General features: G+C 33.9%; 1 protein-coding gene across 5 annotated transcripts in view; it reads left to right on the top strand.

Moving 5' to 3' along the window:
- KNDC1 (kinase non-catalytic C-lobe domain containing 1) overlaps window positions 1-16996 on the top strand; it is a 55761-nt gene that overhangs the window by 30157 nt on the left and 8608 nt on the right. For 4 of the 5 annotated variants that reach the window (XM_085555209.1, XM_085555208.1, XM_085555207.1 and 1 more), the window contains exons 7-21: window positions 313-427; window positions 3542-3613; window positions 3714-3775; window positions 5697-5855; window positions 6210-6287; window positions 6982-7075; window positions 7237-7390; window positions 7483-8318; window positions 8444-8588; window positions 9431-9522; window positions 11289-11692; window positions 14990-15083; window positions 15328-15425; window positions 15691-15902; window positions 16859-16972. In XM_085555209.1, coding sequence (XP_085411335.1) covers window positions 313-427; window positions 3542-3613; window positions 3714-3775; window positions 5697-5855; window positions 6210-6287; window positions 6982-7075; window positions 7237-7390; window positions 7483-8318; window positions 8444-8588; window positions 9431-9522; window positions 11289-11692; window positions 14990-15083; window positions 15328-15425; window positions 15691-15902; window positions 16859-16972 — 2729 coding nt within the window. Of the gene's footprint in view, window positions 1-312; window positions 428-3541; window positions 3614-3713; window positions 3776-5696; window positions 5856-6209; window positions 6288-6981; window positions 7076-7236; window positions 7391-7482; window positions 8319-8443; window positions 8589-9389; window positions 9523-11288; window positions 11693-14989; window positions 15084-15327; window positions 15426-15690; window positions 15903-16858; window positions 16973-16996 lie in introns of those variants that run through there. The other variant, XR_014948907.1, reaches the window with a different exon arrangement.

Raw genomic sequence — 16996 nt, 5'->3', positions numbered from 1 at the left:
AGAATCTTTATTTAGCATGACAAGAAAGAGCTTCCAAACAGCCCACTCTTCCTGAAACTCTTACATTGCTGAAATCCCACTTGAATTCAGCTTTTGATATGCAATTAAGAAGCTTCTGATTCATTACGTAGCAGCTAACTGTGTCATGATTTTCAGTAAAAATTATAATTAGTTTTCTCCTTTTGCATGCAATATATTTTCTTAATGCTTTTTAGGTCTGTGCATTGTAAATTAGGATTTTCTTTTGCATTGTATCAGAAAACGTTTTGTTTTGCAATGATTTTTGATAACTCTGCGTCCTGTTTGTTTCAGTGGATTTCTCTAAAACTCCTGTTGTCCTGGTATGGTAAACCTCTGAAAGACCATGAACTCTGGGCCTTATGTTATGAGTGTTTAAGGACTTTACACACTTGCACAGATTATCCAGGTAAGATCTTAATTATTTTAAACTGTGTGTAAGTTGTTTATTTTCTCTGTAGTGATGTTCTGTTGGTGTGTAATATCTCATGACTATTTCGTTTATTGAAAAAATGACAGCCAATACTTCTAAATTCACCCTTTTAAAATGTAACTTTGAATTCTTACTCCGTTTGGTCTTCTCTTACATATATAGCATGGTACAATGGTTTATTTTTTTCTTTATTCTGTGTTTTGATAGCTGTTGTAGGGGAAAAGTTCTTTGTGACTTCAAGCAATTTAAGCAGGTTTTTGTGTTTAGAAATGTTGGGTATGGAGAAACTGTGCCACGCCTTCTGAGAAAACTGCTTGGGACTGGTGTTGTGAAGGTTTTGGAGGAAGATTTTCTTTTACATGTTAAACTTTCTCTTTTGCCTGACTTGGTGTGACACATTATTCCTGTGACACAAGATTGTTGGTTACTTAGAGCGTCCAGGATCTCATCAAGACATTACTGTGCTCCATGCTTCTATTTACAGAGTTATCAGAAGTCAACTTCTGAGAGAGAAATACGGACCTGTCCTTTGACAGAATTGCAATATGTTGTATATTGCATGGAAGAAGATCATCCTAGCTTTCCATTGGCATTCTGAATGTTGGTTTAGCCTATCCTGTTAATAAATCTCTAATGGTTCTGATAAGATTCCCAGATTCCCATCACTACACCTTACCTTTCCTTTTATTTTAAAAAGCCTGCTTTTGTCTGTTTGAAAAGGGACCAGTTTGAAGTCTGTAACTGAATATGAAAAAATGGATACTAAGTTGCTTAAAACTTAGTGTATCTTTTTGGTTTTCAGTTTCAGCCATTTTATCTTAGATTATATAAAAATGTTACAATGGAAAAGGTCCATAAAAACTGATTCCTAACACTTTAAGCAGTGTTACCCTTAAAAATAGGCAGAAAGATTATTTCAGCATCATAATGTGTCTCCAATGTTTGTGAAAGCTTCAAATAACTGCACATAACAACTTAGATAGAGTTTAGTTTAATAAGTGTATGCAGCCTCTGTTACAGTACTTACATGCACTGAGAATGCATAATTCTTTAAAATAGCAAAAACTAAATTATGATCTGAACCTTTCATAGTCAGTAAAAGTGAATGTCATGGTAAAAACTTCTAATGGAAGGCATCCTACTTAAAATTCCATGTTTGACAAGTGGAACTACCTTGATGTTGAATACTGTCTTCAGATTTAGAATATCTCTGCCAGATAAATTTCTGCCTATTCTGAGAGTAATTGATCTGATACCATATAAACTGTGTGTTAAAAAATCCTAGTCTTAACACTGATAGAGCAAGATTGCTAACTGATAAGTCATAGTAAACACCAGGATAAGCTGGATTTACTATTATTTAGTATTATTATTACTTAAACAGCCTTTTCTTCTAAATCCATCGAGTGTGGGTTTTCTAGTTTATTTATTTATTGTTACCTTTAACAGGAATTACCTGGGTAAGAATACATATTCTAAAGCTAGTCGGTTCATGTATTTATTAACTCAGTCCTGCTACATAAGGAGTTTGCAGTCTCCACTGAGACTTTGCTTATTGCCTTTCCTCTTACTGGAGGTTATTGCTTACATGATGCTTGCAGGCACTTTAGAAGACCCAGGTGAGAATTCTTGTGTTGTACTGAACTGAGGTCTGGTTTGTATGAAGAGAGTTACAGATTCAGAGCCAGAGGCTTTGCCTGTTGAGCAGTAATGACGATGAGCAAAAAGGATTTGCAAGGGTGCTGCAGAAATAGCTGGTAAAGATTCTAGCTCAGAAAAGCTTTGCATTTCAGGTCCAGTTTATAGAAAGTAGTACACAAGTGTTTATTTACGTTAATCGTAATTAACTTTTTAATGGCTTTAAATGTGCTTTGTACAGGTTACTACAAAAGCAAATATATTAATTTTTTCTTAGACCTCTTCAATTTATTATTTGATAACATATTTATATAGATATATAAATATATTTATTATATATTATTTATATAAATATATTTACTTTTAGACCTCTTTCATGTATTATTTAATAACAAACTAATAATTTGACCTCTTATTTAAAATAATGTTAGAATACGCTGTTCTAGTACTCTGGGACAAGACTCTTATCTAGGAAAATAAGACCTTACTTGACAGTAGCCTACAAAGGCAGGACTTCATTAATATCAAAATGGCTTATTATATTGTAGAATGTTAAATTACAGTGTGCTTTGAAGACATGAAATGGATAGACTCCGTCCTGTATGAGTTTTTAATCATTCCATTTTTTTCACATGATTTCCTGCCCTTAAAGAGAGAAAAATAAGTCCCCAAGAACCCTGGATGATTTAAGGCAATTTTAGAAGCCAGTTATATCTTACCTAACTGTGGAGAGTTTCAAGGCTTTGTCATGCAAATAACAGTCCACATCACATTTCTTTTCTGGGATACTGTATATGATTATGGATATTTGTACAAAACAGGATTCTTTATCCTATTCTACCTAGAGGAGTTCTGCATCTGGTCGCATGTCTCTCAGTTGTCTCCACATAATGACTATTTTCATGTTCAAGCGTTATGATTGCCTGCAGTGGTGGTGATATTGCCAGCTGCGTCCATCAAAGGCAAAATCCTGGTTGAGCATTTTTTATGTTTAATACCATCTTTGTTACTTCAGGATTTTTATTTGTTTGCTTTTCTTTGATGTGGGGAGAGGGGTTGGAGAAAGAAGGAAGAGATGAGAGGATAGTATAAAGGCTTAGGATAAGAAGTTCTTGGTACCTTGTGAGAAGACATCTAGCTGTGCTTTTGTGTGTGTGGTTTTTTTGTTTTTTTTAATTCCAGTATTCAAAACCTTTTTGCTAACTGTAGTATGATTTTTGTCTTGCTTTCTTTTCTGTTCTGCTGGAATTGCTGTAGGTGATCATGCATTTTCTATCAATTGAATATTGAATTCTGTTTGAGCATTAGAATAGAAATTTCATTTGTCACTACTTAGGGTAATTGGTGTCATTGCAAATTATTTTTAAAATTATTTTATTTGGTTGATAGGTGTTAAATAGTTACATGAACAGACACTTATTATGCCTCCTACTTTTGTGACTTGTTTTGCAGTGATCTTATGTTTGGACACTGTACTTCTTGACTGCCATGGAAGAGTCCTCTTTACTGCTCCAAAAGCTGAAGGTAAACCAATATATTGAGTGCTCCACTTTTATGTCATTTGAGGGGAAGAGAATTAAGAAAATATCTTACCTTTTGTTTCTGGTTTCTTTTTTTCATTTAGAATCCTGTGATATAATTTATTTAGCTCCTGAAATTGAAGAAGAGGATGTAGATACTGAGAAGGTAATGTGGTAGGTTTTGTAGGTATTCGGTTTATCAAAGGATAGCTCTATCCCTTTGCCCTTTAAAGAAGAAAGTTAGTTGCCTCTAGAAAAACATTTAGCCTTTCAGAACAGTAACTGCCAAAATCTGTTCTTCATTAGTTTTCTGTCAGGCTTACTTATTTTAAGTTTTTCATTAGGAAGATGGACATTGAAGTCATGTTTTCATGTTCTGGAGGTCATGCTAAGATCAATTTTTTAGACTTTGTCTAAGAAAAAGTCCAAGATAATCACCTTTGTAATACTGGATATTTTCATTTGGAGAACATGATTAGTAATGCCATTGCCTCTTACCAGTACATTTTTCCTACTGCTTTTTTTCTTTGGATATAAACCCTAAGTTGTTCTCAGATAAAGATGAGAAAAGTGTTTATAAATAGCAAGTGAATGTTTGTCTCTTTTGGAATTGGAACTGAATGAGACGGATTTTAAGAGCAGGGAGAGCTAGATTTTTTACTTTCTGTAAAATTATCTGAAACTGGGAAATATTTATCCTCTCCTTTAAAGAGAAAAACATACATTTTTAATAGCTTCAAAAGCTTCAACTAACCCTAAGATACAATATAGCAGCTTCGCCAGTAGAAATTAATAATCCTGAAGTCTGTATACCTTATTATTTATTCTTTAGAAAATGTAATCTGTTTTTCTTGTTTCTCTGCAACATTATTTATAGAATAATCTGGATTCCTATTGTGGCTTTTTCCTTATATTTGTGTAACTTGGTTGTTATGAAAAATTTAGTTAGAATTATGGTATGGGAATTCAAACTCTGTAGCACCAGCCATAATAACTGTCCTACATCAGTAAAAGGAATGTTTTTCAAGTATGTGTTAAATTAGATAAATCAATAAACATTAAAATTATTATCACGTTAGCCTCTTGGAATCCTATACCTAAAGGGAAGGAAATCATTTGATTTTGACAGTTACTTTCTCCTATTTCAATCATTTTATACCCACCAGCTTTTGTTCAATAGCTTGAATGATTCAAAAGTTAGTTTATTTATATTGAATTTCCTTGTTACATTGTGTTCAGTGTCATTTACTTGGCTCTAAAGAGTGCCAGAAAAAATGTTTGGACCACATTATTTAGTACTGTGTTTAGGTTTCCATGCCTTGAGCCTTTTTAATACCTTTCACAGGCAATGTGAAGAAGTACAGTGCTTTAACTTTGTGAAAATTACGTTTGTAGGGTATGCTAACATATGTAAATTAAGCATTAAATAGTCTATTTCTGTCTCTGTCTGAAAATTGTAATTTTTCAAATAAAATAAGAAGGTTTTTGATGATCAAGTACTTTTCAAGGTCCCCCATCATTGCAACTTCAGTTGGTCTAGCTGCAGGTAGCAAAATAATTCCTAAAATAAATACGCAATACTTCGTTCTTCTGATAGGTGTAATCTTCTCTGTAAAATATGACTTGTACTGGCAAGCTTGTAATTACTTCATGCCATTTTCTTTCTGAATTATCATGACCTTTTTAAAGTAAATTGCTGCTGGCTAGACTTTAGAACACTAAGGCTTGTGGCAGTAGGTTTTTATAGGAGAAAGGAGTTCTTCAAAATTATTCTAAAAGCTTTTTTTTTCTTCCTGAATAATTTTCTTAGATAAAGAATAAGACAAATTATGTCTGTTGCTCCAACAGTAGAAAATTAGCTACTATTACTGGCCCTGCATGCATAATAGCAAGCTTTTGAAATCAGCTTCTTCAAAAGCCAAGTGTCATCTGTATTTTGGAAGCTCTGGTGGTTATTTTGTGGGAAATGAGGGAAAATTTTGGATAATTTTCAGGATTTTGTATTGAGAAAAGGTGTTTTGTTTTGGTTGTGTTTTGTTTTGGTTTTTTTTTTGATTGCTTACCTCTCTCCTGTGCTATACCAATAGGTCTGCATTTACGGTGTTGCTGCAGTTCTGTGGATGGCAGCAAAATACAGCATTTCACCTAATCACAAACTGACCTTGCCAAGAAAATTAAAAAACCTTCTTCTGGATATGGCAAAAAAAAATCCTGAAGAAAGACCTTCTGTAGCTGATGCAATTAAGGTTACTGGATTTAAGCAATTTTATTTGAAATTCAGTTGTGTCTGAAGTCCCATCTTAGTGAACTGAATATCAAAATTTATTTCTTCTAATAACATAATATCTAATTAAGTGATAGCCAGTCACTCTTGGATTTGTTTTTTGAAGTGACCTCCCTAGGGACATGGAGGGGTGTGTTTTTAATTTATATTGAAATTATCAATAGGGTACTCAGAATAAATTCATTAGACATTCTAAACTTGGATTACATTTAAATGACTATTTATCTTGACTTTGTCCTTGTCCAGAAATATCTCACTTGCTTAAAAAATTACCTACTCTGAAGACTATGATTTATTTTTTTTTTTTTTTTTCCAGACATGCAGTCATTATTTACTTGAACAAGGAGTAAACAGCAAAAATATTTTGGCATTGTTGAATAAATCTGTTTTTAAGGTATGAATTCCACCTCTTCGTAATTGCCTATATTTTTTTCAATTAATTCATTAAAGTGTGTTCTGATTGTATTTTTCTCCACTGCAAGTATAATTAGATTTGTGTTTTTTCTTTTTTATTTTTTTAACTTTCAAGAATTCTGCATATATTGTTTTGTGAGAGCATTAGCATAAAGTATTTAGATATTACAAAGAATTTTATATTCCTTGCAGAAATGTAAAGTACATATGGAAATGACATTCTAATTTTAGTAGTCCAAATTTTATTGTCTGTGCTTAACTATGTATTTTTGCAGCTATGTTTAAGTTCACTGGATGTACATAAGGGAGTCTGAAAGTAAGTCTTCAAATGATGTGCTTGTAGTTGGGAAGCTCTGCTTGGTAAGGAATTAAGGCAAGGATACAGGTGTTTTTTAATATAAAGTTTTCAAGTTAATTTTTTTAAAAAGCAATTTTGTTACTACATTAATATGTAGTTCTTGTGTTCAGGTTATGTTTCAAATCTGCATGTACTGTATACAGTGTTCAGTTAGTTCTGGGAATTGGCTGTGCAAAACCTTTGCTGAAAATTTCTTATTTGGTACAGTAGTTTATCAGGATGTACGAACAGCTCTGCCATTCTGGTGAGTTTTGTGCACAGTTCTCCACACTGGCATGCTAATAATTTCAGTTTGGACTTTGCTTTTTATTGTTAGGCTGTTGACGAAGACATAATCTCTTCTCCAAATAATGTAGCTTTTGAAATTGAAAATGAAAAACTTGAAATGAACCCTTCAGAGTCAAGTCTAGGTAAGCAGTCTTTGATATATTTCATTGTCTAGATCAGTTCTCTGTATGAGATTTTCTTCATCTGATAAATGAGTCTTTTTCCTTCTAAGCTGATCATTATTTACATTGCATTTGTATTTTGTACATTGTTCATCTTTTATCTAATTGTGTTTTTATTTTAGGATTTATGCCTATTACCAGCGAAAGTAAACTTATTGCAGTTAAAGGACCAGTACCATGTCAGATTTCTGGGCAAACTGCATTACCTGTTGCATTCACATCTCCTGCAACTCACTTTAAGCCTATAATCCTGCAGCAAAATGCAAATATAACAAAGTTAGTATATCCTAAAGCAAAATAAGTTGAAACTGTAGTATCACTGTTGCGTCACTGGCATAGTCCTGTCAAAATTCTTTGTTCCTTTTCAGGGAGGTTCACATACCACCTACTGAAAAATTCAAGGAAAAGTTGAGAAAAGAAAAAAACATTGATTGCAACAAATCAGGATATGTAGAAGGCTCTAAAAGCTATGATATCAAGGATATCATAGTTGAAACTACATCTGAAATACCTGAATGTCGTTTAGAAGTTCCAGGCCACTCATTCCAGATGTCTTTAGAAAAGGAAGAAACAGGAAATGTATTTACTTCTGATTCCTCACGTATTCTACAAGAAAGAAAAAAATTATTTGAAGTTCCTTCAAGCTCCTTAACTTCTCTTAAATCTCCTAATTCTCTTCATATAAATAACATCATTCTCAAACAGAATTCAGAGAAAAGAGTTTTAACATTTGTACCAGTACACTTAGCTGTATCAGAGCAAATACCAAATAAACCTCTTCATTCAAGGGTTGCTTCTGATTGCTCTCATAGTTTGCCAGTGCTACTTTCAAGTACTATTGCAAGTTACAAACTCAGCATGCAAACACAAAATGACTCCTCACTCCTCAAAGTGCAAAACTCTATGACTATTAATACACAGAATGTGTCTGAAAAAAATGACCAAGTTCTTCAGACCAACTGCCAAGATATCGAGGGTGCTACCAACACGGGCAGTAGTTTCTCTGAGCAAGGACTCACAACTTGTACCTCAGTGGTACAAGTGGTACAAGAAGCCAAGGAGGCTTCTTGTGTCTTTGATGAAGAGGTCCTGTCCCAGCAGAGAAGAACAAATGACACTTTGTTACAGAAGGTGATTCATCTTATACAAGAGGAGTTTGCCTTTGATGGCTATCTAGAGAATGGAGTTGAAGTTTTTGATATGGGTATGTTTCTTTTCTTCTGTATATTATATCATCAATATGTAAGAATGTTACAAGTAATTTTTTTTTCTCTCTTTTTGTTCATTTGTGGAGTTTTACTTTTTTATTGTTATTTGTTTTTAAATAAGGTAACTTCATTTTAGCATTAAAGGAAATTGAATTCAGCGTGTTCTCTGACAAAATTTGTGAGAAGTACTGTGACCTATACTGGGATGAAAAATTACTGGAGAATCTTTATCAAGTAGTAAATGGAGAAAGAGCTTCACCTTTACAGTAGGTATTTTTCAACTTTCTCCCTCTTGTAATTCCATTTAATGTTTTTCTCCCTACTTCCTAGAAATAGGAAAGGATATGCTGCTCTTCTTTAAGTGTTTTTACTTGTTTCCTGATGTCTGGTTATTTCCCTGTCTTCAGGTCCTTCTCCAAAGCAAATAATACTAAATAATTTAGCAGAAGATATTTCCTATTAAGCTGGTCTGTAAGTCCATTCTAGGATGGCTGAATAATGGAGATCAAATATTGAACCTGATTGAATACGGAATTGTGATAGAAATAGATTGTTTATTCAGAAGTGAAATAACTTATTCCTACTGTTCAGCTTAATTATTGTATTTGAGTTCCGTTTTTTTATGCACTAGTTCGAACTCTCATTAAGTTAAGAATATATTTGCTTTGATACATCTTTTGGTTCCAGTCACACCTAAGAACAAGGAAATTAATTTAGCTTTGCTAGAAATATTTTATTTAAACTTCATTTGATTTGATGTTCCTCCTGACAGTCTTTTGTAAACCTATTAAGTAAGAAAACACTGGCTTAATTAGTTTCTCATTTATATTATTTCATATTTAGTTATTTATCAGCCAGAAAAAAATAATAAAAATCTTTCATGTTTTATTGCAGCATCCAGATATAGCATTCTTTTAAAAAAATAAAAAAATAAAAAAATAATAATAATTTTAAAAAATCTTACAGAAGACTATTGTAACCAGTAATGAATTTATGATTGGAATTTATGTACTTCATATTCCTTGACACTGAATGCAGCTTTTAATTGACACCTTTTTTGCCTTAAGGCTATGAAACATTGTATTTCCCCAATCCTGTGTATTTTCAGCATAACTGAGGCAGATGACTCAAACTGTGGCGGTGTATTCCAAGATCTGAAAAAATCTGACAGCTCTTTGGCAAGCAGTGATCATACAGAGGGTGAGAAGGGGAATTTGTGTCTTTTTGTGTGGGGAATCTGTCAATTGAGAGATTTGGTGTTTTCAGTGTGTGTTCCAAAAAGCACTCACCTTAACACTTACAAACATTATCAATAAATCTGAACATTATCAATGCCTTGTAAGTTTCAAGACAGTCGTTGAAGTTATATTCGTGGGTTCTTTATTTGATGAACTTCACAGTGGACTTTGCTTTTTTTCCTATCATACTTTGTGATTGAAGTAGAAACTGAACTAGTAAAACCGATTATGAAAACATGATATATTCATGGGCATCTTGTGTTTGATTACTATTGTATGATTCTTTAATATTTTCATGATAGCCAGTGTATGTTAAAGAAACAGCAGAGCAGTTCTTAGAGAAGAATGAAAACATCATATTTAAAGAAATGTTCTTGGTCTTTGTTTTGCTAAAGTGAACAGTCAGTAATTTCCAAGATAATATCAGAATGGATTTTCTTTTTCCTTGTTAATCCTAACAGCACCTCTTTGTACTTCTTTTAAGATCATCTCAAACTAGAAGAAGATGACAGGGGCAACATGTAGTACTTTACAAGGCTCTTGGTAGTTGTACAATATTGATATTTGGACATCTTTAGTTTTATGCGATATATCTAATTTGTTACCTTGCTCTGCAATATATCTTAGTTACATATTTAAAGTACAGGGAGAAATGAAGGTAGTAGTTTGTGTATACATATCTACATGTAGTAAGAAAAACCTTTCTGAGTGTCTCAAAAGCTTCAGTTTGGAGGGGAAAAAAAAAAAAAAGGCATAGATTCACTTACGAATTTCTGTAAAATAATGTTATGATATCTTGCCTATTTCAGTAGTCCCAAGTCTCCCTTTCAGCATGTTTGCAAGAATTCTTACATAAAGCACATATCTGTTTTTAAATTTGCTTACTTTTCTGTTTTGAATTAATTTAGATTGGGTGTTCTTTTAGGATCAGTTTATCCCTCTTGCTGTCACTTAGCTTCTATGGCAAAATTTCTGTTTGAAAGCTTCCTCTTGGATGCTGCTGTGCTAGGTTACAGTTTTCTACTTTGGCTCAGAATGAAAGCAATTCTACTTTCCCATGGGGTATGTGATGTCTTTGCACCAGTAAGATGAGTCCATTTGACTCCAAGGCTGGTATATCAAAACCCTGGAGGGTTTCTCAAGTGAAAAGGGAGACTTGTGGCATGCATAAAAATGCCTGTCAGCATTACACCAATTTTTGACTGTCTCCACCGTCCCTTGAGGTTGGTAGTAGCCATTATAACTGCAGAGAAATCCTGTCATAGCTCAAGGGTATGTGTCCTCTAGGAGTAGAAACCTTAACATGTGTCCCCATTGGATATGTCAAGTACTCTTGCCCTCTCTGCATGGAATAAAAGCTTCAAGACCTATATATGGAACAGAACTCAAGAGCTAAGCTTCTTACTGATATGTGCACAGGTGTGGTATTTTTTTGTTTTGAAAGTCCCATGCTGTGCTTTGTTTAAATGCTTGTTTTACATATGCAGAATTAATTTTCTGATTTTCAGAAACTTACTGACCAAACCTTGATTGTTCTGAAATGTCTTTAACCTTCAGTATTTTATAATGTGTAGTTGAGAAAAAGCAAGCACAAAGCCCAAAAAAGAATTTTGCACTGTTAGAGGACATGTTATCTCATAACTGCATTTTTTAAGTGTAGTGTTTAAGTTCAACAAAGGATACACTACAACATGACTATTATTTTTTCTTTCTGACCTTTCCCTAAAGGAGAAGGAGAAGCTACCTTTGAGGTGAAGGATGATCTTATGATAAATACATCGTTAGCTGAAATGAATTTGAATGAGATGCCCTTGGATAATTTCATAAAAGAGTCATGGCTGCAGAATGCTATCCCTATAGAAAAAGATGGACAGTGTTTACAAAGCAATGGCTATTGTATTGGTCCAGACTTTGCAGAAGAAAATACAGAGCCAGAGGAAGAGGCTGTAATAAAGACACCTGAAAACAGCTACGTTGTGACTCCCAACCCACCTGATTTTCATGGCTGTAGTCCTGGTTGGAGCAGTGCATTTTATGGAGCTGAATGTTTTGATTCAGAAGTTCATAGTTACATTAAAAACCTTGGAAAGCAGAAATCAAACGAATCACAAAGTATAGATGCTAAAAAAGTGGTGAGTATGTTGATGTAAAGTCATTAAGATATCTCTTTACTTACTGGTTGAAAGTATGTCAGATTGTGTTGTATTTTAGTGAGATTAAACTCCCTTTCTTCTCTTATGTACTCACTCTGTTGTATTTATATAAAAGGTATTCAGTAGAATATGGTATTTTTAATAATACTTTATTATATTTTCCATCATGTAATCTTTTGTTAAAAATGCTTCTTAAATCTCTTGTTATGGCAGATTCAACAAAAGGTAGTTTAAACTGTCAGCTACTTCTTCCATCTGTTATGTTGTTTTTTTTCTTTTACTACCCTAGCATTAACAGTTTCAATCTTTCTGCTGGCATTACTATAACACTAACATTCTGTGATGCCCAACGTATTTAAAATGAAAACACTAAATCATAATGCTCCAATTGCACCAAAGTTTAAGCCTTAAGCACTTAACCTGAGAAAAGAAAACCTTCATAAAATGGTGCTATTTTTCCAAACTCCATCAGTCATGGATGTTTCCAGTTTTTATTTAGAAAACAAATGGCATCCATAACAATTCATAAATGCTAGTGGGAATGATGCACTACCTGATCCAAAATACTGACAAAATAGAATAGACTCAATGTGAAAACACAGGGAGTCTTCTGCTAGAGCTGAAGCTCCAAAAATATTTTAGTAGCTAATATTTATTTGTAAAATCTAGCAGAGGAAATATATATCCATTCTTCAGGCCAGGAGGATTATGGGGGCCAAAGCAAGGCTGGTAAGTGAATGGTTTGAACAGGAACATGGTTTGAGTTGCTGGAGTAAAGTTCTTCCTGCCTTGCAAGGTAGACTGGTCCATCTCAAGCCTATCCTTCTGTGTTTAAGCCAGCAGCACAAAATGCAAGTTACTTATGGGTCAAAAATGACACTTTCAGATGTCATAAAAACAAATAATGCTTTGCTCTGTAGGTGATAAACATAGTTCTTTGCAGTTCTAAAGCTCAGCAAAGGTTCATCTGCATTTCAAAAAGTTTGATTCTTATTCAAAATCATGTAAATAGCTTGAGGCTTGCTTAGTTTTCTCTTAAACCTGCAATCTTTTTCCCTACTTTCTTTGCATCCTCCCCCACATCTATATTGCTCCTTCCACAAGCTACTGTTTATCACCTGCCTCCCATCACCTCTCGTCCAGGAGCTGCTAATTTAGCACTCGCTAATACATAACACATCCAGGCAAACCAATTCAGGTCCCTGCAGCACAGCAAGAACAGAAGTCAGCTATGAGGGCAGCTGTTTCTCCAGAGGAATATCCAAGTCTGCCATCACAATAAGTTTGATTTTTTTTTTCTGTATTTGGATAAGATTGCTTTCAATTCTCTGCAGCACCAAGCCCTTAGCCTTTGCCCTTTTGCCCACATGTTTTTTCCTCTAGATCTCAGAAGTTACTTGTCAGCCTCCACCAAATTTATCTGCATCCAACCTGTGACTATAAAGTTTCTAGCAGAGGTTTTTCATAGTCTGCCCACAGCTTTCCCTCTCATTCCTTTTCTCTTTTCCTTTCCCTTCTTCCAATATTCTGCACACATTCAGGGAACCACTCTTCAGCATGTAAAAACTCTTGCTCCAGAACAGTTTGAAAATTACAAATTTCCTATTTAAACAAAATCACTCTATGATTACTTTGCTCCCTAGACTAAACAACATTCTATAGAAAAGTGTCCCATAAAGTTAAATACACTTCAGAGAATGCAGAACTTTCTCAAATAATAACTGAGTGTGTGACTTAAACAAAAATGTTTATATTTTAGACCTATAACAGGATTACTGACTTCACTGCTGCTCACCTAAGTAATTTAAGGGACAAGTCACTTCCTCAGATAGCCTTCAGATTCAAAACATTAGAAAATAGCCACTCTTTCTGATTCCTTTTTTGTGTGTGCGTGCGTGTGTTTGTGTGTGTATAATTATAGTCTCTTAATCAACATCCTGTTTTCACTTTGACTGTTGAAATAAAATAAGAGCAGGCTGTTTCTGGTTCAGAATCTTCATAATAGCTTTCTTGTGCTTTCACTATTCTCAACATGGTGACTATGTAAATGGTAGTTCTTTTAAAAATCCACAGGGCTTTTTGTGACTTCCTGCTAATGAACAGTACTGTTAAACCTTCTGAGCTTTTATGAAAAACAGTGACAGATTTTTCTCAAGCTCAAATTAATTTCTAGTAAGTCCATCCCATTAAAGCTAACCTATTTACCAATCTGTTGTTTGAAATGTTAGCTCTGAGCTATGTGTTTTCTGATCACTCTGCTTGTGGGAGTTCTGTCTTCTGCATTCAGTGAACTTACTCCATTTGAAATGCTGTTTCATGTAACTGGGTCAATGATAGTTTGCTTAGGACCCAAGTGCAAAAGCCACCACATTTAAAACCCACAACACGCATAGTGTTAGTTATTCTGTAATAAATCAGAAGCTGAACCAAGAATGGATGGCCCATTTTCATTGATTGGTAAAATAACAAAACCTTTGATATGCAAACAAATAAATGTTTACATTAAACTTGATATATTGTGATAAGCAGGATATATTTTACTGCTGAAGTTATACGACTCAGTAGACATTCCAGCTTTCCATTTTTCTTAAGTATATGAAGGACATAAATATAAAATATGTAAACTGAACTTCAAAACTGATGTGTCCTTTATTTATAGAGCAGCATTCCTGTCTGCCCTCTGACTTGATTGCATAATATAATACAACCATACTGATCTGGAAACCACTGCTTTCAATAAGACTTCCAGTTCTCACTGCAAATCCAGGTCACCTGCTTAATAGAGCTTTCCTGGGGTGCACACTAATTTTAGAGCTCATTGCTTTGAGTTCTGGATGGCTTCTGAGTGTCAGTTTTTTAAAAAATGCTCTTGAAAACAACCAGATAAGTGCAGTCATAAGGCATATTTGTATAAGTGGATTCAGACAAATTTAGATGCTGCCTCATCACACATAGACCAGCTTAAATTGTTAACATGTAGAACTGTGATGTACCTAATGCTTTTCGGGGGACAGGTGATGTTTTCTGTAATTTTCCTGTAAGCACAGGTGTGGAAGACATTTTATTTTATTTTATTTTATTTTATTTTATTTTATTTTATTTTATTTTATTTTATTTTATTTTATTTTATTTTATTTTATTTTATTTTATTGCTAATATCATATTCTTGTCTACTTGGTTGTTCGTGTTTTCCAATAAAACTCCACTAAAACTTCAGTTTCCTACCAGAACTTTTTATTTTCCTTTCTGATCAGAATCCTTTTTCTCTTTAAATAGGAACTAGAACAATTGCTAATGATGGAGACTAAAAATTACAGAAAGACCATAAAGTTTTACCAGAAACTATTGCAGAAAGAAAGAAGAAACAAAGGTAAGACTACAGCAACTTGCCAGTAATAAAATCATAGAGTGGCTTGTCCTTCAGGTATTAGTCCTGTCTCATATGCGTGTTCTCAATGAATTCTTCTCCCTGCCTGTGTGCTTCTCTGGGATTGCACCGACCCAATCGCAACATCTTGCATTTGGCTTTGTTGGGTGTCTAGTGTGTATTTTAAGGATTTTCTGTATATCAGAACAATCAATGTTTTTATGCTTTGTGTGCTTTCGATCCAAAGGTCCTGAAACTAAATCTATGTTGCCCAAATTGAGAGGACAGCTACAAGAGATGAAATCAAGGGTGCAGTTTCTTGAACTGGTGAAGAAGTGTGTGCAGGCAAGTCTGACTTTTATTTTGCTATGGTTTTATTTGTAATTTCAATGCTGCATCAGTATCCTTGGCCGCTTAAATCACAATTATGAGCTGTCAACTGGTTTGTGCCAAATTAACCATGAGAGAATGATTTAACTGAAGGTAGTCAATACTGGTATTGTGATTTGGCTTTTGATTGAGTAGAGTGTATTTTGCATTTCTTCATGTAATGCGAAAAGCATTTATTTCCTTGTACTTTATTTTTACATGGCTTTGCCTCTTTGAGCAGATAATGTATGCGGAACAATGGGGTGTGGAAACCAGTATACTTCCTACCATCATTCACAATGGGAGAACTGACATCATTGATGTGGCGCCTACAGATGAGTCATCAGTGCTTGTTTACTATAACACAGAGAAACACAAATGCAATAATCAAAATGGTATAAGAGTTCTGCAGGCTGGGACACCACTTGGTTTAATGGCTTATTTATATTCTAGGTATAGTGTGCTTTGCACTTGTATCCTTAATTGAGAGGGGGATTAGGAATATTTATTTAAAATTTAAAAAACAATCAGTGTATGTGATAAATCTTGGTTACTCAGCACTACATAAATTACCCTTTCTTGTATCTAGTTCAGTCTTATTTCAGTGCATGTTTATTTGCAGAAATGGGCATAGAGTTGTCAAAAGACAGTCTTATAGGAAATAAGCCAAACTTCTGACTTTGGGTTTGTTTAAAATTGAGGCAATTGATACTAAATCAAAAATCAATAACTTCAATCTTTATTTATCCTTTACTTATTTGAGGTTTAGCTCTAACAGTTGCCATAGAAGCATGGCTTTGTTATTGCCAGCAGTTTAATAATTCTTCAGAATATATAATTTGAACATTCTTACTAATATGATCTAGATGTGAAAATGTACAGATTCTAATATACCATCCTTGGGACTAATATAGATTGCATCTTGTCTCAGGGTCAGGAAATATATGTCCTTTAATCCTCAACTGAGACGAGGGCAGTGTCTTTCTGAGGTACCCCAGCAATAATAGTATGGAGTACTGTAAGTCTCCATCAGGAAATATTTTCTTGTTTAAAATATATACCTTTTATGCTCTTACTGTAGAAATTTTAAAATGGCATGAAATGAGATTATAGAAACAATGGCATTTAATGTGTTCTTCTGTGGAATGCAACTCTTGATAATAATAAAAATGGCAAAAGTTCTCCGCAAGATTCAAAATAGAGAAGTTTCTTTTAAAAAACAAATTATAATATTACTGTTGATGATCAAAATATCAATGTATAAAAAGAAAACAAACACAGGTGAAAATTTTCTGTAGAGCTTGAGAGATCTTTGCTATTGATGTTTTGAAGATTTTTTCCGTTGCTGAACTCTAACATGAGAAGAAACTGTGTTCTTACTTGTCTGAAGCTTTTCTTGTCCTTCACAGAAATGCATTTTTAGAAGGCTATGTGCAGCAGTTTCTCTACACGTTTCGCTATTTTTGCACACAAGAGGAATTTTTGCAGTTTATTCTTGATCGAATTAGCAGCACTTTATCCAGGTACGGTAGTTTCCTATTAAAAAA

Source organism: Coturnix japonica, chromosome 8 (genome assembly GCF_054131305.1).
Source record: "Coturnix japonica strain WE chromosome 8, WE-NBRP24, whole genome shotgun sequence".
Classification (NCBI taxonomy): Eukaryota; Metazoa; Chordata; class Aves; order Galliformes; family Phasianidae; genus Coturnix; species Coturnix japonica.
The sequence above is the reverse complement of the archived record's forward strand: the minus strand, read 5'-3'. Positions and strand labels throughout refer to the sequence as shown.